Raw genomic sequence first — 22,224 nt, forward strand, 5'->3', positions numbered from 1 at the left:
TGCACATTTGAGGGAAGGATCACTGTATTGAACTAATCCAACACGTTAAGTCAATTCACGTACAATGTGGTTACGCTGGCAAGTTAGCAGGGGGTCTTCAGCTTTCAGGGAAGGAGTTTACCATCATAAAGCAGCTGTCCCACATCAACAGTCCCTACGGACACAGACAGTGCCGTGTTTGTGCCATAAGCCAGTCTATACAGGCACATTGTGGCAACTCCTCCGGCATTTTCTAACAGCCTGGCAACAGCAAGCCCACAGAGTGAAAAGGGTCTAGACTGGTCCTCTAAAGAGACCCTCGCTCACATTAGTCCTCCGAGTTAAAAGATACATTGCAACAAGGATACTGATGTACTTAAACAAAACTTTAATTAGTACAGGTTACCAGAACACATAGTAACTACAGACGGAGGGATGAAATGTCCCAAACACAAATGTCTGAACTATCTATATTTCTTAAGCACTTGGGGCAACGTTTTTTTTTCAAATAAAATCCTCTGTAAGGGTTGAAAAGTCTTGGCAAGAGATAAAGGAATTATTTGATTTATTTAGAACCAATCTGCTTTCCTCTCAGCCACCCATCACTCTGCTAACAACCATAGCTAAATGAGCTCTGTATCTCAAAAAAAGAGTTGCACACAAAGTATTCTATGAGCTGTCCTGGCTCCGTTGAATTCATTTGAATAATTTACTTTAGAGAATAGCATGAATATGGGGAAATGGTTGATCCATCAATCAAGTCTGACACGCAGCTTTAGACAAACACTGTTTCCTCTCTGTTCTTTGTTTTTCTATATCTAATGAGCTAAGAAATAGAAAACAAAGGTATTGAGTTACATAATAAAGTCTTTTTTGGATAGCCTGGAATAGGATTTGAAACCCCTAAATTGGTTTGGTACTGTATGAGGAAGCAATTTCCTCTCTTTCATCCACAGAGCACATCACTGCCATGCAGTTCATATCTAGCTTCCTTCAGCGCCCACATCTGAAGATTCCTCGGCTTAAGTAGGAATTGGAAACTAACCTACTGTCCAGCTAAAACACAATGAGCATACCAAGCCGCTATTTCCAGTCAGAGCACTCTGACATCACACGGTTAATCCCTTCCACCATACCACCCAAGCCTCGGGGAGACCACACCAAATTCTACACTCACCCCTCTGAGGGTGAGTACCACTGAGAACGAATTAATGAGGGTTATTAAATACTGTAAACCAGTAATGAACTTCACAGAAGGCAAAGCATTAAGAGCTGCACCAGAAAAAGGAAAAGTCATATCAAAATGACCACGTTTTTTGCCAGTGGGTTAGCTCTTTAAAGAAAAGTCTACCTCTAAAACAATCTGAAGGAGTGACTCACACTCCACCAACCTTCAAGGACTTCTTGAATATAATGAAGCCTTACTAGGGTGGACCTATTGTAAACCCAGGTTTCGTAAGTTTCTTCCCATGTATTAAGTCACATGCACCTGCAATCATAATGAACATCGATCTGCATTTAAATGAATTACTTTACAATGGTAGTGTGACTCAACACATTGTGATACTGGGTTGCACAGGTAGACTTGATTGAACATAACTCAAAAAATGTCAAGAGTGTAGTTCTTGATTTTCCCACTCTACTGACAACAATGGGAATTGGAAACCATTGGATACATGGAACAATGGGAAAAATACATCCACAAATCAGAACAATATAGCATGCATTAGAAAGTTTACTTCAAGGTCTATAAGTTCTGTTGTTCAGAAGCTAAAATTGAGCATATTGGTAAAGTAGTTTTAAATCACTCCATCCAGAGAACCTACAGAAGAATGTATGAGACATTAACCGTTCACTCTGAGGAAAGACTGAACCACTTCAACATGGTTTATAATAAATTAGCTGAGTATTTATAAAAAGTGGTGATTTAAACCAAGCGTGAGTCCTTCAATCGTAGCGCTGCTTCAACAGATCAGAGGAGGCTTTCTAGTAAATAACAAAGGACCTATTGGTAAAAAATGGTCGACAAAAGCCTGGAAATTGTAATGCCAAATGTGCAGTACTTGCCACAGCTAAACAAAATGATTCACTGGGACAGATTTTGTAAGTGGTTCTTTCCTCATTGAATTCCCATAATGATGGACTGTGACCTTCTTAGGGAGATCATTATTTCCCTTCAGAGCCAATTGTGAACCAGGCAGTGAAAAAACCCTCAAAGATCCCCTTCATTGGTCCAAGTCTTCCAGCTCTTAAACAATGTTATTGCACTGGATGAATTGAGTTGCTCAGTTGTTGACACCCACTACGTCTATCAGCCCCTACTGGCCATTAGGAGACATGGCATCATCTACAGACAGCACACTAATTTTAGAATCATCAACGTAATCTAATTTCCTTCAGTATGCTTCCATTTTTAAAAACATTGGCCGTCATGTAATATCATAAGCAGGCCATCTTGATTTCTATTCCATCAATGGCACACACACTAGGATTAAGGTAAATTAATTCAAGAATTACTTTAAGATCCCTCAGGTCTCTATGGATCCTTTGTGATTGAAGCATTGTCTCTTGTATGTCCAGGCCAAAAACCTTTGCAGTTTGTGTACTTTGGCCTCATCATGATGCACCCTTCTCCTACCGCACTAAAACAGGCCAAATCCTGCAGCTTTGTTCCACCTTCCCAGACTGGGAAAAGAACACACTGGCACGCAAACTGCTGCACAATTCACCCCTCTCATCCTCTTACAAAACACATTTTCTTCTTTATATTTCTTTTAAATGCATTACACAGATATTATTTACTTTGAAAAATCTTGAAACTGCTCTGAAACTTTGCATGTTGCTTCGCCTCAATACGCAGACAAAATCAACAATTGCTGTTACTTTATGAACTAAAGTCTTGAGTTTGATACCAGTACAGTACAGTCCAAAAACCCAAAGTTCTTGTTGGAGGTGTGCATTTTCTCTCACAGTGAGACTCCCATCAGGCCAATGAAAGTGCTCCTTGAGTACATTGTTGTCCACAGTGCCCACATATGCTGTGGCCACTCTGGGATAACAGATTTGTATGTGTTTCTTCCCATGGCTAAACTGTGGGAGACAAAGGTCAAATGTTAGCAACAGTCTGAAAGCTCCAAGGAACAGACGGGTGTAGGTGTGGGATGAGTCTGTTTCTGAAGGGAAGTGTTTTTTAGACTGATAGCCTTTCCCTCCCAAGTGGAAAAAGAAAGGCAAAAATAATCTAATCATGCTGGCACTTCATAAGGATGCCCCAGGTCTGTTATCGGATCCCAGGAAAGAGGGACAGGGTGAAGGGAAGTCCCTGAATCGAGTCAAAAAGAATGGACAAAGACGTCTGAGCAGAGCTGGAGTTTGTAAGAGAAAAGGCTTCTCCCCCATGTCTGTCCTTCATGACAGATGCAGAGGCCTAGCCACTGACAACAAGCGAGGGTAGGGGGTTTGAGGAGGGTGAACATGTTGAATAAACATGTTCAGTCCTCTGCAACCCCCCTGATTCCCCGTTCCAAATGAAAACCTCAGTTGATATACAATATAGATTCATCTGATAGCTCAGTTTATACTCTATGTTTATACACCAGGATAAATGTACCTTTTCTAGCCAAGAGATCATGATGTTTCTATCTCCAAACAAACATCCGAAGACCCTGCTACATGTTCCCCAGACCTCCAGAATGTGTTGATAATGTCGTGCGATAGCCGAAAGAGCAGGACAGTCCAAAAAGAAAAAAAGAAACAGAGATGAACTCCAGCAAAAGGACAGCTTAACTCTTGATAGCCCAGTACCTTAAAAACAGTGTTTGCAACAGCTGTGGAGTAGCCGAGTTTTCAAAGTTGCATGAGTTCACCTCTTCACGATTCATTTAGCGACTGTCCTAGCACGAAAATACACCACCGCAATTACGACAGAGAAATACTCGTGATGATGATTTAGCCGTGAAATAGATGGTTTTGTTGTTTTTGCCTCCCTCGTTTCTCGATATTGCCATGGTAACAAACCATTACTAGAGCTTCAGCTACACGCCACTTTCACACACACACTGCATGAGGTAAATGGCCTCCTTTTCGCTCTCAGTATATCTGTTTTTTTTCTCAGTCTTCCTTCCACATTTCCCATGTTTCAATCATTTTGAACTTTCATGATTATTCCATTCCAACGATATCATAATTTATTTATTTTTCTTTAGTCATACTCGCATACTTTAGGACTTCAGACTTTATGCATTATAGTAGCTTATGTCAGCTATGTAGAGATTGGCATACAAGTTTATTCGGAAATCACAAACATTTTTGATTTTGATTTCTGTCTTATATCTCTCCTGCACAAATAACTTTTTGCAGAGCGTGTCAAGGCCTGGCCCAATCCCATAACAGCAGTGTTGCCCTCCCCCCTGCCTCTTTAGCAAAAACATTCACCATACTTCTATGTGTATACGTCCAAGTGTGATGAATAAAGAGCGGAAGCAACAGGGCAGAGGGTGACTTCACACTTAAACAGCCTGTTTACAAGTCATTTACAGAACTGCAGGAGGGAGAGAGGCTCCCAAAGAAAGCCGTCCTTTCAGAAATACACAAGGAGAGAAAAGCAAGGCTGCAGCAAAGTTCTACTGACTGTTACTTCTGAAATGTGGTTATTTTAAGGACAAATAATTGCCTCCTGTGAGGTAGAAATGTTACATGTGCAGATGACTTCAGTGCAGTTTAATTTATATTGAGGGCGATGATAGTTCAAAGATGACTTCACGGAAATAAGAGAATATAAATGGCATATATACCACTAATCCTATTAGAGTGCAGAATTAGTATGCTTGAGGTGGAAAAAACATGGAAAGGAAGGCCTATAAATAAAAAATGGTGCAGTAGCAGCGATGACAGGAATGGTGCAGGGGAAGAGGGCTGACAGAAACTAGCTGAGATTTAAAGGCAGAAAAGGAGCCAAATTATTTTCTCATCTTCTCCCTGCACCGACCCGATATATCAGTACATTGTTGTTCACTATAAAAGGCGACTGCCAGAGTGTTGTGACAGAGCCTTTAACTCCTCAAACTAAAGCTTTAACATTCTAAATTACACAGTGGTATGAATGAAATGCTTAGTGTTTGCAAATGGGTTAGGATGTTTAAAGTCAGATTTCCTGTCCGACATTTAAATTTCACTCACGCACGAGTGACATTTCTAGTGCAGCAATGGAACAACAACGAGCATTACAGGATGCTCACAGCACTGAGGGTTACATTTTAGAGATGCACTGGAAATAAGGACTGACCCGAAAGGCTTCAATGCTTTGAAGCATTTACTGTTGCAATGGCAATCAATGTCAAACTCGTTATTCAAATACATGAGTTATTATACATCTGTAATGTATGTGATAGTAAGCATTAAATGCATCTGTATTTTTCTCACAGAGACCAAAAAATAATGGTATTTGGCAGTACTGGATTCATAATGTACCATTTGAGAATCTTAGACGTACTGTGGAAGTGTGTAGATTAACTCTTGATCGTTAAATAAGCATTCATGCATGAGCTGTGTCCCCTGCAGCGCAGTAAGTAAGATATACTTCATCTTTAATGTCTTAAACATTCTGTTTGCTTTAGTCGAGGAGACGTTTCAGATGTTTTCAAGTTCAACTTTAAACATCACTCAATGGTTTACCCTAAAAACAGTATTTAATTTAAACAAAGCTTTTGTTTTAGTTGTGATGCTGAAACTGCCTCTGTTCTATTTTAACTGTGTATCAATGGACAGGGAGAGGAAATGTACATGTGTGTATTTCTCTACCCCATCTCAATAATAAGGTGCTCTTGAGCCTGATCTGCGCAGTTACCAGCAGCAGAAGAGTGTGGGATTACTCTGAAGCTCTAAATCGGATGCAGGAAGAAACAAAACTAGTAGCCAGAGTTACTAAAGAGATAAAGAGACTAACTACCGAATCCAAAGCAGATCTTTGAGTGAGCTGTTGTTATTCCAGCATGGCTTGACTTCACATACAAAAAACGAATTACATTTTTTCACTGTCTCGGCTAATCAGGTACTGTAAGCAATTAGTTGTTGAGTAAAAATGTTGGCAACAGCTAACTCTTTAGATCTCTCCAGACATCAAATTATAGATCTGCAAACCACAATCATTCACATCTGCACACTGTCACAGACCTCTGCAGTAAAATGGCATGTGTGTCACTGACCACTACATACGTTGTTTTATAAAGTTTTACTCCAAAAAGTATTTCGTAGAAGCATGCACATCCAGACGATTAATACTAGGTGCTGTGACGATTAATACCTTTACACTAAATAATATAAACATATATTTAATAAACAAATAGGGACGTTTAATGCGACATCCAAAACATCATTGGTACTAATCAATTAAAAATATATATTTTTAGGAGCATTATTTAATGAGTTTTACTCAGTCCATTCAAAATCTATGACATAGCACTAAGAGAGCAACAGATTAAAAAAGATTACTTGGTTCTTACAAAACAGGCAGTTGGATCCAGAGGAGATGATAAAGTATTCTGTAGCACATGGGTGAAATGCCACTGGGATTCGATGCTTTTGTAGTTGCATCAGCGATATGATAGAATATTCAATGCATCATTTCCAAGGATCCTCTATAAAGACACAGCCAGGTTTGACTGGAGACAGCTCCTAAAACCAGATGTCTGGTTGCTTGCAGTCCTGGTGAAGATGAATTGGCTTGTTGAAAGCATCAACAACTTGTTTCTCCATTATCCCTGCTACTGCACAGACCGACTTCTTGTCTGCATCAAGTGGTGATTTGACTTTGCCAAGGCCGCTGCAGACAATACCTACTTTTTCTGGGCGCTAAGCATGAAGTATGTTTTCATACATCCAGTGAGGGTGATTACCCTCAGCTGAAAGAGAGCCTCTGTGCCATGTACACAAGCAACTTACGGTAAAAACTGAAAAATGTAAGGTCAGAACTTCATTTCACATTCCAAGGTCCTGAAACTCAATATGTTTCTGCTATTGGATCAGATTGCCTGAATAAACCTTCAGCTTATTCTGGAGTGGAAAGGTAGTGGTAGGGATGTGCATCATTTTTTTTTTTGGCCAAGGGTAGCCAATTCAATGTGCCTCATACATTTCCCTGCTTCTGAGCCTCATGTGTGATGCTCTGGATCACACAAGACGCATTTGTGAAACAATCTGGGAGAAACCCAGGACACTGATTAGAAAATATCTTCCACCCCGTCTACACCAAGACACGCACATACAGTACACACACCCCAGTCCCCAGCTTTTTGTTCGTCTTTTCTGATACCACATCACACATCCTGAGTCCTGCACTCCTGCATACCAGCTCTGCCTAATTACAGCAGAGAGTCCCAATGCTCCCCACGCTGCCTCCGGGCTCCTCACAGCACCAGGCTACACACAACAATCTAAACAAAGATTTGGCCTTTCAACACGCTGGTTAGAAGAAGCAGCACACAACCCTCAACATAAACTCTGCAGCACTAGACCAAATTACACTCACTGATGAGGAACACAACCCTGTGGTAATTAGTTCCCCCGCTAAATCTTTAAATCAGCTCCTAGCACTCAGGGGAAAACAGTGCTAAGCTAAGCTGCTGTCTCCTTATTGCAACTAATCTTTAGGGTGTATGCATTACCTTAGAATAGATAAGGCATAACAGATGTCCTCCCTTATAACAAGAAGGGAGTTCGCTAGCTGTGGCGAAGGCTTCTAGATATGCAACCAACACTGTGAGGATGGACCACCATGGAGCATCAGTACACAGAGACTGGGAGTCTGGTTGGTACAGGCCACAGTGCCTCCCTGTCTGTAGCCAAGACAGACAACGCTGGGTAACCACAATGTAAAAGTGTAGCGTCTCTCCCTACAAAACTCCTCTTCCGAGTGGTTTGCTGCTCGCTCATTCAGGCTTTTTTTCTGTCAAAAAAGAATTGAAAACATGACTGACTAGAAAAGTCAGACACCATTCATGTTTGTTTGATAAAAAAAAGCTGTTGATCACTTTTTATTCAGTTGATCAGCTACTTAATTAAAGAGTAAGGTGATATCACATTGCATGACTATATTTTTAAATGGTTAATGCAAAAGTAGCCATACAACAACTTTAGCTTGATAGAATGGTGACTTAAATTGTCAAGGGGAAAATACTAATCTGATTTAGCCTTTTTGCCACACATTACCTGGTCATGTTCAATAACCAGTCCGAAGCACTACTGGTCCACACTGGAGCTGAGAGCTTTAGCATCATCACTGTAAACAAGCATCTGCAAAACATCTTGCTCTCACAGTGTCAGTGTAGGTCGAACATTTTCCTGACCTCACAGAGACATAGACTTGACTTTAGAATCTCTTCTGCGGGCCTTGTTTGTATTGTGCATGTCTCCCTATGTTTTACCACTTGCTTCCTGAAACACTAGCCCATCACCTATTTCTCACATGGGCAGCTGAGGAATCGACTAATCCCTAGACTTAGCCACCTTTAACAGCACTAATGAGACCTGTTCGTAAACCAAAATTGATCGCATTGAGAGCCAAATAATGCTCCGCTACACGAGCTTGTTTGGCCCTGTAACATTTTTCTCAAGCAATATTTGACTGGCAGGAAATGCAGCAGCAGCAAGGCTGAGCAGAAGGGGGGTGCTGAGGTTGCTGGCAGACTAAAGCGATGCATTCTTTGTAACATTCAAGTTCTGGATATGGATACAATTTGCTCAGCGGTTAAGATATTTTAGGGCTGTATATAAATATAAATATAGCGCATGCTTTTTTAGGAAGAGGTAGTTTTGTCAAGAATGTAAAATACAATACCTGCACTTCATCATCACATCCAAAGAAGGGCTTGTTACCATTTGTTTGGGACCTAGTTTCCAGGTTACTGAGCTGTCACTCAGCGTCTGCTTTCTTGTCTGGTGGCTTCTGATGGACAGCAGGGGACTGGATGGATGATTTAGCACAGATTTGCTTTGGAACAGAATGATATCATGAGCAGATGATGCTTCCTGATGCCCAGCTTGTTGAGCAGTGCCAACTGCCTCGCACATGTGCAGGGGGACCACGGGCTGTGAGAACAGAAGGCCTGGCAGCCCTCATCACAGTCTGTCTCTGTCCACTCCCCCCTTCTCATTCAGGCGTCTCAAAGGAGGAGCGAGGCAAAATTAATAATTGTCTCTATTTACAGAGGTCAAGCTAAAGTGCTCCTCTTGAGCCTGAATGCAACACTGTGACGATGAGATTGTGAAAGCACACCTGGATTCTGACTTCACTCTCTTGGTTATTTAACACTCTTTATACATCATCAAATTGGATAAGCCTGGACTTGGTCTGACTGGGATCCACAAAGCAGTGTGTCTGTGTAACTCCAGGGAGGCATGAGCGTCTTCAGACAGACAGATGTGCTCCGCTCACCTGCTCCGATCCACATGTCACCACTCCGGAGGGAGACAGGGGGAAGTGAAGAGGTGTTATTGGATCACAGAGGGGACACAGCAGTGTGGGAAAAGGAAGCGGGAAGAGATAAGAATTCTGGACGGACAAGGAGATGGAGTAAAGAGAAACGAAAGGAGACAGGAAGAGTGAAGTAGATCCAACCCCTCAGAGTCAGTGGAGCGGTCAACAGCTGGATCCAGCTGCTGAGTCGGAGCTTTGTCACAGCTGCCAGACGTTGACCGTCCCTCTGGAGACTCTCGTTTGTTTTCTTTATCCCTCACTCTCTCTATTTCCCCTTTCACTACACTCACACCCTTTCATAGAAGCGTATAAGCAGTGCTCAGAGGTCTGCCTCACCTGCAGCAGACATTTTGGCTGAGGTTCTGTACTAATGAATTTTCTTGTCCCTTGAGAAAGCAATATAAGCACATCGTCCTTCCTTGCCAGATGTGGGCAGGAAACCCCTCCAGCAGACATTGTCTCTCACAATCCGTGTGGCTATATCACAGCCTCCATATAACATACTGAATACCAACAGATGATATCAGCACAATTTGAACCATGTTTCAAAACAGCAGGTACAACATATTATCTTTCTATAACATAGCGTATTTGGATAATATTTAAGTAAATCCGTTACTATTCTGAAGCTGCTATCAGGCACACTACTGCTGAAACTATTCAATTGGCCAGTCTACAGTACAATTTGGATAAATGATACACCCTTTAAGTCATTTATCAAGCACATCCTGTGTGCCAAATATTCTCTGGCTTAGGTTTCTAAAAGCTTAGGATGTGCTGCTTTACTCTATTCAGTTTCATATCGATTGAAAAAAAAGTGGGTTTAGACTGTTGGTTGGACAGCAAAGCAATTTAAGAAGTCACTGTGGGTTCCGGAAAATTGGGAGGGACGTAAAGAATGTATTTCCTTTTGACAAGAAAATAAACTATAAAAAACGTGCACTATTCTGGTGGTCCTATTCTGTTTAACAGTATGGTTTTAAAAACACCCACAGTTTTGGTTTTCGACTAATGAACAGTATTCCGGCCCAGCTTCTGTTTTTGACCAAATAACATTGTAACATTTTTACCACAACTTTCTCCTCCTCCTGTGCTGGTGTTAAGACAGAAGCTGTAGATTTTCTGATGGATGTCACAATAAAATGCACTCGGCTATCTCAAGCACAGCAACTTTGACCTGAACACCCACAATCTATCCAGATGTACATCAGTGTTTATGCACGCTTCAGTGCCCCTGCTAGGCCCAGGAGTAAGCGTTCAAGGAAGTATTTCATTTGCAAACACATTAAGTAGCACATCCAGTTTCCTGCAATTTTACCATTCCCTGAAAATACTGTTATACCACAGAGTCACAGCGAAGCGTGGTAGTTACAGTAGCAGGAGGAAAAAGAAAAAGAGGGGACCAAAAGCAGTGTCAGCTCGCCTCCAGCTAAACCAATCTCATGGGGGGAAAGGCCAGTGTGGTTTTAAACGGGCAAGAGAACATTTCATGCACAAAAATACCATCCTGAAACTGGCAAATTCAATCATCAACACATCGTGTAAACTTAACTTGAACTTTTCTTTGAAAGTTATTGAAGTTATTACAAAGAGAAAAAAATGCACTACAACACTGAGAACTACTATGGTCAAAGTGTAAGATTTGCAGTTTAAATATTTAGATGATGTTCTTTATTAAAGGACTAGATCGGAACAAAACATGAATGTTAACATTTTAAAAATTGAGCTTCATTTCAATAAACCAGATGTGCAAGTACACCATAGGTCAATGTATAAGAATCAGTCATATTAGCAACTGCCTGGTGGACAAAAGTGGGTAGTCATTTTAGTACATAAAGACAGTGGAAACCAGGGGACTATGAAAAAACACATTCTCTAAATCATTCATATTTTCTTTTCATGGCAATTATGAGTATTCCCTTTCCCCGGATAGATGGGTTGCTTTTATGTTGGCAGGACCAGAGAAGTGTTTCAGTGTGCCACTTCATTGAGGTATCTCTTTCAACTAGGCTGCCTTTAAAGAATTCAGTGAAATAATGAACATGTTTGAATGGCTACTGCACACAACTTCAACTCTGCAAGTTATCCAAACTAAAATCTAGCAGGTTTGGTATTGTTACTCACAAGTAATCCTAGCCAAAGCATAACAATCATACACAATGTCACCAATGTTTTTTTGCAAGGGAAGTGATGTGTTTAGTCAGAAAGTTACCAAGACATCACAGACAGGAAGCAATTTGGACAGTAAAGAAATTGATAGATGCAATGGTTTGTTTTTACAGCTTTAAGCAAGAAAAATGGCTAAATGTTTGCTCCTTCACTTGCAGCAATCAAAGTTGGTCTCATGTTGCCAAGGGGGCTGCAGCAATGACAAGCGACCCATTCTGTCATGAACAAGAGGGATGCCGGTTTAAAAATGAGGTCTGGCTTATCCTCACACCCAGCTAATGAAAAATGAAGTATGATCAGATAAGAATTTGGAAAGGGACAGACCAACAGACAGACGAGGAAGCCCCCCTGCTCATGTCAACTCCGCCACTCATGCCCACGCTTGTCAGGGCTCATTTCCCCTCCAATGCCTAGAGACCCCCTCTCGCCTTTCTAATGGAGCCAGAACTACCTCCCAAAAGAGACAGAGGGACAATTCTTAGCAGAATCAACAATAAACCACAATTATATGAGGTGTAAATTATTCCCAAATACAATTTTCTAACACCAAGTTGAAAGATTGATTATATTGGTAAAAAAACACAACTGTAAAAGTAATCTCAAGGCCAAGACAGCCATACTTTGTTGTACTGAATTTAGAGATACAGTGTAGTATTTTGAAAATAAAGCTTGAACTGGCGCCTCTTGAGTGAATGCATGCTCATCCACAGTGATATTAAATGATGGAAGATAATGTAATTTCCATATAAATGGTTCAAATAGATGTATGCAAAAGCATACCCTGCTATTTTGGTAGCGTGGTTCCTTTTATGAAATCGGATCTGTGCTGCTACACTCCACACCATCCAGCAAACTTGGATTTAATAAAGTTTGAGGGTAGATTAGATAGAATTAGGAATGGTCATATTAGTAAACATATCCCACAATGCAGGTTATTGTATTTTAAATGCTCAGTTTTTTATTTCGTATTTGATTTTCTCTATCAAAGTTCACCCTTACAGTAGATCTTGCATTTTGGATTACAAACTGATTGCTGTTAATAGGCTGAGGTTCTTATATTAAGTTGACACACACACACACACACACACACACACACACACACACACACACACACACACACACACACACACACACACACACACACACACACACACACACACACACACACACACACACACACACACACACACACACACACACACACACACACACCTCATTTTAAAATCATCCATAAACCAAATGATGGATAGCAGAAAGTGACAAAATATCACAGGCACTATTCTATGGAGCCAGACTACATTATGATAATCATTAACTGCTGTGCCTGTGACCTGGAGAGGAAAAAAAATCCAGCCACTTCAAACATTTGAATTAATGATCACAATACCCATATTATAATGTCTTTTTGGACCGAGCTGGGTATAGAAAAAGGGGACATTGGGAATTTCATGTGCAGACAGAAAAAAGGCAGTCAGATGTCTTGCTGAGTTGTTTGGATGAAGAGTTGGCAACCTGAGTAAGAGCAGTCTGTTCTCACATGGCCCGCCAAACACACTTCTGAAGCATCAAGGCCTGCCCAATAGAGGCCAAAAGAGCATTGGCTTTAAAGAACTACTTCACTCTTGGATTCTCTGAGGGGACAGATCTAACATGTCATACTCCCAGGCATGCGGTGAAAATAAAGGTAGTAGTGCTTTTAGGCAGTACATAAGAATGTCAGAAATTTGACCTTCTCTAGTTTGTAAAAAAAAAAAAAGAAGGTTTTTTTTAGATATTTTGAGAGAACATGAACTCCAACCCACATCAGAAAGAATGATTGTAGTCGTAGAGCTTTACAGTTCTCCAGAACATACATTTTTTAATTATTCTTTGGTTTGGTTTCCAAATTCCATAATCAATTATGGTATGTTACCCTTTCTCCTAATCGTTGTGGTCCCTGTGATTCATAATTAGGGGACCTCCCACCAGAAGCTCTCGTAGCTTCTATTTTTGCACTCAAGCCAGGAGTCGCAGTAAGGCCATAGTCTCCTTCACCCCTCCCTCTCCCAAGGCCAAACCATGGGCCAAGATCCCGTCTGCTAGGCCCTCTGGATTGCAGTTTGTATCCAACTCCTTGATCCATGCAATACTACTGTAGACACTTGTGAAATTGTATTTGTTGGAAAGTCTATACTTGTATAAAGAAAAGAAAAAGCTTTCTGACATGCGGAATCACTTGAATGATTTAAATGACTGATTAGCAATCTTTTTTGCAAGAGCTGTCTATTTGATACGATAGCCAAAAACAACTTGAAGAAACAATGATTCAATGACAGAGGACTGCAGTCACTGGGGGTGCTGTAATTTGTCTGAACTTTAATTCATCTTGTCCTCTATAGCCATTTTTTCTCACGCTCAACTAGCCTAATTAAGGTGCCTTTTCAGAGTGAAGTGACATCTATTTCTTTGGATAAAGCCCTGAATTTGTCTCTGACTGTGAATATGTGAAAACCCCTTTGTGCCAATGCTGACAGAGGACTTTACACTGCCTCTGTTACCCTGGAAACCTTTTAAGAGGTGAAGGGGAGGACAGCCAAAGAGGAGATCATCTTGGCCTAAAACCGCAGGTAAATCCTCACTAAGGCAGTCCAATTTAAACAGCTTTACTATGAAAAAAATAACTATTCATAGAGGAATGAAAGGAATCAGTAAAGACTGACAAATTTCTCCTCTATTTACCTTGTAAAATTCCCATTTGTTATGCTCTTTACAATCGCCGTTAAGTTGAGTTCAGACTTATGCATGAGCTCAGTGCTGAAGTGTATGAGTGCGTAGTAGAAATCCAGACAAGAAAATGTCCTACCTCAAGAATGCAGGTCCCTGGAGATGTGTTCTCTTTGATGGACACATTGTAGAAGTTCTTCTCGAAAACTGGCTCATTGTCATTTATATCCTGAAGCACAATGTTTACCACAGCAGTAGAGGATAGAGGTGGTTTTCCTCCATCTGAAGCCACTACAGTTATACTGGGATTGGGGTTCTTTTCATAATCCAGCTGGGAGAGAGTGGTGATAATCCCTGTAACAGAGTCTATACTGAACCAGTTGGAGTAAGCACCTTGGTCTCGCAGGATGCTATAGTTAATGTTGCCATTGGGCCCCTGGTCTTTGTCTCTAGCAGTCACCTGTAGAACAAAGCTCCCTGGAAACACCACTTCAGGGATAACCTGCCTGTATACTGGCTGGTCAAACAACGGAGGATTGTCATTGATGTCAACCACCTGGATGATGAAGGAGGACTCGGCCCTGAGAGGAGGAGTGCCTGAGTCTGTTGCCATCACCCTCAGCTCGTAGGTGTCCCTCTCCTCTCTGTCCAGAATCTGGTCCACACAGATCAAATAGATGATGCTATCCTTAGTGGTCAGGGCAAACTTTCCATCTCCTCCCTCTAGTGACACATTGACGTTGGCATACTCTCCATAGTCTGGGTCAGTGACTGAGATCCTGGCTACATACTGGCCCGGCTGTGCACCTTCTGAGATTCTAGGAGATCCATCCTCACTGAGAAAGATGATGGTCATGGTGGGTTGGTTATCGTTGTAGTCTCTGACGTGGATGGTGACGAAGGCATTGGTTACCTCTGGTTGGGTTGCATTGTCTTGTGCCTGGACTACAAGCTCGTGGACTCTCCTCATCTCAAAGTCGAGTGGCTTGTTGAGTGTGATGACGCCGGACCGAGAGTCAATGACAAAGTAGCGGTCCGGGTCGCTTTGTCTCCTGTTGATTTCATAAAGCACTATTCCGTTGTCTCCTTCATCAGCGTCTGTGGCAAACACCTGCAGGATGTTGCTTCCTGGCTGAAGGTTTTCTGAAATGATGGCATGGTAGCGGCTCTGGTTGAAAATGGGAGCGTTGTCGTTTATGTCTTGGACGGTAATATCCAATGTCATCTGATCATTCCTTTTGGGGGAACCACCGTCAAAGGCCTCTAGAGATAAAGTAAAGGTGTACCTTTTCTCTCTGTCTAGAATGGCATTAACCACCAAGTCCAGATAGAGAACCTCATTGCTTCCCCTCCTGGTCTCCAAGGTGAATGCCTGGCCAACATTGCCATCTTTAATTAGGTAACCCTGTGTTGTAAGCTGGCCTTTATCAGCATCCAAAGCTGGCTCGAGAGGAAACCTGGTGCCGATGGCTGTTTGCTCAGGGATTTTAAACGTGGCATGTTTCCTGGGGAACATTGGGGCATGGTCATTTATGTCATTCACATTGATGGTCACCTCCACAGTCACACCTGTCATAGTGACTGCAATGAAGTTGTATCTATCCCTCAGTTCCCTGTCCAGAACTTTGGCAGTTTTAATAATGCCTGTACTCTCATCTATGTCCAAATCACTACCCACTCCTGTGCCCTCATGGTCTGAGATAAAGTACAGGGATGCTGTGATGCCAGGTGGAAGTCCAGCACTGATGTCACCTACAATTGTGCCTGCTGGCTGTTCTTCATCAAGCTGTAGCTCAAGGGTCCCCATGACCCCAGGGGAATGGACTGTCACAAGCTGTAAGACGATATACACCATTAGCACTATCCTTCTGTTCCACCAACCCTCACGGTGTGAAGGGTCCATTACAGACTTCCCAAGACCCTTGTCAGTTGTCTTCATTTTGGCTCCTTCTTTTTAAACCTGGAGACACACAAAAAGGAAAAACTGAGAAATATCAAAACCTGACAACAGCAAAAACTAAGAAAAGGTGTATTATTTCTGGGTATATATACAGAGTAAGTTGGTTTAAAAAAACAAGTATATGCCTTACACACTTTCCCATATGTTTTATTGGCTATTTTCCCAACCACAGGACATACAGTACAATACACACTACAAATAGCATTTTCCTACACTTCTTCAATCACCTAATAAGTCAATACCTTGTACCTCCTACATACCAGAACGCTCTCCTTTGCTAAAGAAACATCAAAGCCACAGACCACAGAACACTACCTCTGATGGGGAATCTTGGCTGTGGCTATTCAACTCTAATTAAAATGATGCAGGAATCGCTATGCAGTGGGTTCACCATAGGGGTACCCCTCTCGTGTAAGTCCTGCATTTAATATTCATGTGTGCTACCACATTTGGCTCTCATGGAGTAGGCCATACTGAAACACTCATATAAGAACCATTTAAAATGTATAACTCTTCTTAAGCAAACATATATGTCTTTCAATACATCTGAGAATCAAATTCATGAATCATGTGTTAAATCAACTGGTGAAAAAGTCAATATTAAAAAGGTAGAAAAGGTGTTAGAATTCCCTGCATAGACAATAGACATACTCTTGCAATGGACCCACACCACTGCATTTTTAATTGAGACAAAGAGATACTTTGGATCAATGTGGAATTATGCAACGATGTTGGGACCATCTGGAGAATAATCCAAAACCACCAAGAGTCTGGCAATTGTGTCTTTTTCATTACATAAAGAGAGACGCTTCCAATTGTCTGTGGTTCTGTCTTAACTTGTGTAATTCATAACTACTTTGACTGGTTTGAAAAGTAAGGTTAGCTTTGATATTGTTGAAATATATACAGAAGCACATTCTACTGTATTACATTACGTGGAATTATGTGTCTTAGGGAAAGCTCTTCAAGGCTCCCCCAGTGGTTTAACTGTTGCCTGCAAGGAAATGTGTGTGGGTGCACTGAATGCCTCCCATTTGTCCCTGAATTCAGCATTGCGATCTATCTCAGCCACGGTGGGGACTGTGTGTTTGAGTGACAGAGCCGAGCAGAGTTGAAAGGCTCCATGCAGTCTACCTCGCTCCCTTTTTCTGGCTCTGCAGCATTGTAATTGAGGGCTGCTGGAAGTTGGCCATAAGCACACAAGATCCTGGAGCTAATTTCTGCCGTGATTTGGAGCACACAACACCAAAGACGCTAATTTAAACATATCGATTGGTTTGAATTCAACAAAGTTAGAGAAACCTTGAGGCATTCGGAAGTAGTACACGAAAATTGTGCGCTTTTAACACTTTCTGTTTTACTAGTTTAATGTTACTTAACAGTTGGGAAATAACAATAATCTCTGCAGTAGTTCCTAATTCAGATTCATATAATTCATACATTCACAAAGATTATAATAATTGCAAACAGGACCTTAGAGGCAAGCTATACACTCAATTACATACCTTACTTTGGTTTGCTCTCAAAGTGCTGTTCTCAGCCAAAACATAAGCACATCTATGACAGCCTGAAGATTTTGACAGCACTTGAACTTTAAAGTCTCAGTATTGATTTACTTTACTTCAACACTGGGGGTGCACTTTTACAAAGCTTTTTCCAAAGCACAAAGGATAGCTTTCAAGGCCAGAATCTTTGTCCAAATGCCACAACTGAAGTAATGCACTCTCTGGTTGAGCTACAGTGGAGGACCTCTGCAGAGCGGAGCAGCCTAATGGATATAGCAGATGCAGTCGGGTAGGCTAATTGCACAATACCAGGCGAAAAAAGGACATATGGTTTTATAAGACTGAGTTCGAAGCTTAAGACAAATGTCTGTACTTTTAAGCTAAGAAATTCACACAATACATAAAAAATACTGAGAGAGCTTCAGTCTGACTGTCCATTACCACTGTTAGCAGTCAGGACATAAAAGGTTAACAACTCATTTGTGCGTTAAGCTTCAGGGAAAGCAATCTGGAAAAAAACGATTTAAAATAGCTGCTGATGTTTGAAAGCTAGTAAGACAATCCCATTGTGGCTTGGATTCAGATGTTTTCCTTGCATCATTGTCCAAGATCACGGTGGGTCTCTCCTGCTAGTAGTCAAACCTCAGCAAAGAGTTTTGTAAATTTGACGCTGTTGAACCATTAACTAACATGTAACTTCAGCCAAGTCTCTGGAATATTTTATTTGCACACTTTTGCAAAAGTCTCACTGAGGTTATTTTTTCTAAACCCAGCACGTGTGTTACATGGAATGTACATCCCATTGTTAGCAGTAACTACAGCATTGACCCACTTTCTTTGAGTCCTCTAAACCAAGTCAAGCAACCAAATCCAAGATTTCTAGGATTTACATACACAATGAAACCTCTGTTTTGAATACACAGGATATAATTCTGGGCACTTTAGTAGCATGACTGGAATCAGCATCGAAATCCATGGCAGCAGCGAATGTTTGGCACATCATGGCTGAATTTGTATTTCTCCACTGTGGGCTTGATCATGTTTGGCAAAATGTGTGAGAAATTATTATTTGCCGCAATGAATTTTCTGGTTTATTTTACACTACTCTAAAAAGGAGTCATATTTCACTTTTTTCACTACAAGACCAAGAAAAGCATTCCTTTGGTTTAGCAAAACAGACAATAGACAATACATCTGAACACACATCAGCTTTCCCTTCCTTAGCCAATACCTACATAATATAGAAGAATGCCAAACCTCTCGTAAAAAACAAATATGCCATTTCCCCATGTAGAGTATAATATACTGTTTAACATTGTAATGAAATATCAGGGAAATTGCCTCAGATCCAAGAACTGGCCAACTCATAATTGCATCTTGAATACCATAATCGTGAAATTCTTATCTGGAGCTTACATCTTATACTACAATCTTCTACAATATTTGAGGCATTCTCTTGTGTGTTCAATTGGGTGCTTTACTAATCCCACATACTTGATCAACAGTACTTCAGGTGCACCCCTGTAATAAACACAATCAAACCATTTTCAATACTAACAGGCCAAGAGGGACAACTAGTGAAGGACTTTGTAAAATGAGATTCTAATTCCATGCCACGATTCCAGCTAACTCAAACAAAACTTCTGAGGGTTCGAAAACATGCCAGGCTGCCTGAGGCTAAATAGAGCCATAATGGAAACCACAGACAGAACTGCAGATTGACTGGACATGAGGATGACAGGCTTAGCACAAAGCAAACTCAAAAGGCCTGGATGTTTGCCACACTATTTCTCACAAGTGCCGCATTTCTGTGCCCTGCATTACTCTTTGAAACGTCCGTAAAAAAAAGGCCAGGAAAAGCCATCACAGGCTTCAGATACATATGCACTTCCTGGCCATAACAAACACGCTATTGGGAAAACACACTGGCTCTTTTTTCAACACAAGATGAAGGTTTCTAAGGGTTTAGAGGTTTCCAAGGGTCCGTGACAAGAAGGATCTTCTCTTTCCCACAGCAAAAGCAGCATGGGTTGGTTCAGCTGTTTGTGTAAGATGTTCTGAATAAAAAAACATACACCTTATGTCTTTGAAGATGACACCATCTGATATTGCAATGGGGGGTACCAGTGGTTGCATCATTAAAAGCACATGTGCACATGTGTTACAGTAGCAGGGGTGCAAGGTGAGCTTAGACAACATTACTAAAACAAAGGTTAAAGTTCACCTTATATGTTGACAGTCACATACATCTCAGAGAAGACATGACTGATTAGGATTTATGTTTTAATTTAAGGGCATTCAGAAAAAAGTGTCCTGCATTTAGCGGAGGCAACATGGAGTCTGGTAACACTAAAAACCAAACATGGAGATGATAGCCTTCTGGAACGACACACTCAAACACCATGGTCTATGTACATATGACTTATTTTACTCATGACGACACTGCAAGGAGATGAGACAAACCACAGTGACTGCAGCCAGGCAATTTTCTGAAATGTAAGGCAGTAAGTAACTCTCTGGGTGGTGTTGGTGCCCTGTGAGAAACATGTCTGGTGTTTTTCATTCATTTTTTGGAGTCTGGAAAGCTAGCTTCATCAACAGCATGCAAGCTACAAAGACGAGACTGGTGAAATGATGACTTCATGCACTTCACCAAGGTTTTATGACATAATCCTTGATTTATTATAAAAGCTGTGGAGGTCCTTAATTTTAGTGGTTTTATCCATCTGCAAATATTTTATTTCTTTTGTTAAGTTATTTATGTGAGCTGTAATTTAATACTCAACCGTCTTAACTATGGCACCCATTAGAATAATAGTCAATTCAGGAAATACCTTGTTGATGACTAAAAACTAAGCACATGGATGGATGATTGTATCGATGTTTGATTGGAAAATAAATTCTATTTCATCATTTTTTTTAAAGCTTTGGTGTACTGTTAGGGTCTGGTCAATTGACCTATAGTAGTTATTTGGTTGATTGGAAGCTTTAATCAACTGCCTGACAATATAATTGAATAGATGTAGAAGTGGCACAAAAATTAATGTTAAAGCATGACTCCGGAGTCCTCCTTAAACTGATGACTAGTGGGGAGTTAAATGGAGAGGAGGAGCCTGCACTGTGTCTGAAGTCAAAAAATGCTGCATAATTACGCAGCTGCACCATGGCAACCACTACACTCACAACTAAAGTGCGCGGTGATGGAACCCAGTGGGGACTTAATTAATGCATTAATTGAGGGAAAGGAATACCTATTCACGGTCAATGAACCCAAGTCTGCCAACACAATCACTGCAGACGGGGTGATCATTTGGTATGTGTTCCACTGGAGGAAGAGGGGGGCACAAAGGCTCAGCAGCGACAGCAGCCGCACTTGGAGGACAATGAAATAACTCCATAGGTTGACCAATTTGAGAGGAATGTCTCAGAGGAGTTTTTTTTTTTTAAATGTTTAAAGTAGGACCAGATATGCAGTTTAATGTTTGGCTGCTCTCTAAAAGTAGGCGTGTAAGCTTAGGTTGTTCTTGGCAGTACAAAGATCACAACAGTCATATTTAATAAACAAGTCAAAGTACGATTATACTCAAATTTAGGTAAAAATATTTTGGATAGTAGAGGTGAGGATGAAAGCTGACCACCAGAAATGCCCTTGGATTACATAGTGTGCTACATTGACACCGTTTCTTTGAATCAACTTTGATACAGATTTTAACGAGTTTATTTTAAAAGGTAAATGGGCGAGGTTGCAAACAAAATGTGTTTGTAATGTAACTCCATTACCGCTAGAAGTCTCCTGAAAACCTGCCTGTAAAAAAGCAGCTAGCGTATGAGTTCTACATATCCTTCCACCAGTCAGGCAGTGACCAGCCAGCGAGTTGTAGATTGTCTTAAACATTAAACAAGGGTAAATAAAAAAAAAGGTGTTGTTATGAATGAGTTGTGCTGATAGACAACTTGAACGCATCTGGTTACTTTTGGAGTGAGCAGATATGACATGCCGTGGTGGATACTCACACTCATCTGTTGCTCTGCTTTATTCGAGGTGTTTTAAGCCGAGTTCCGAAACAGATCCAGAGACTTCTCAGTAGTCCCTGTTGAAGTCCAAAGAAAAACTTACATCCATTTCAAAGTGTGCATCCTTTGCCAGAGGCTGTTGAAATCCTCCCTCGTTGTACGCAATTAGTTTGGACCTTGCGAAATTCCTATTTAGATCTTTTCGATTTCTACCCAGACGTAAAGATTACAAGTCAAACTTGAACGTTGTAAAAAACTTTCCAGGCTTCCTCTTCTGGAAATAGAGGTTATCAACTTATCGGCCTCCACTGTGTGTCTGTGAGTGGGACCGCAGACACACTGCTGCAGCACGCTGACTGAACCAAACAGTGAGGGGCAGAGCGGCGGACGTCCCTCTACAAATCTCATTTATTCAGCACGTG

General features: G+C 41.1%; 1 protein-coding gene across 1 annotated transcript in view; it reads right to left on the minus strand.

Moving 5' to 3' along the window:
• Window positions 1-22,006, minus strand: part of dchs1a (dachsous cadherin-related 1a) — a 76,064-nt gene extending 54,058 nt beyond the window's left edge. The window contains exons 1-2 of the mRNA XM_063906150.1: window positions 21,803-22,006; window positions 14,463-16,283 (exon numbers count right to left, since the gene is read on the minus strand). Coding sequence (XP_063762220.1) covers window positions 14,463-16,262 — 1,800 coding nt within the window. The 5' untranslated portion in view covers window positions 16,263-16,283; window positions 21,803-22,006. The remainder of the gene's footprint in view (window positions 1-14,462; window positions 16,284-21,802) is intronic.
• Window positions 22,007-22,224: the final 218 nt, after the last annotated feature.

The sequence above is a fragment of the Eleginops maclovinus genome, chromosome 18 (assembly GCF_036324505.1).
Source record: "Eleginops maclovinus isolate JMC-PN-2008 ecotype Puerto Natales chromosome 18, JC_Emac_rtc_rv5, whole genome shotgun sequence".
Taxonomy (NCBI): domain Eukaryota; kingdom Metazoa; phylum Chordata; class Actinopteri; order Perciformes; family Eleginopidae; genus Eleginops; species Eleginops maclovinus.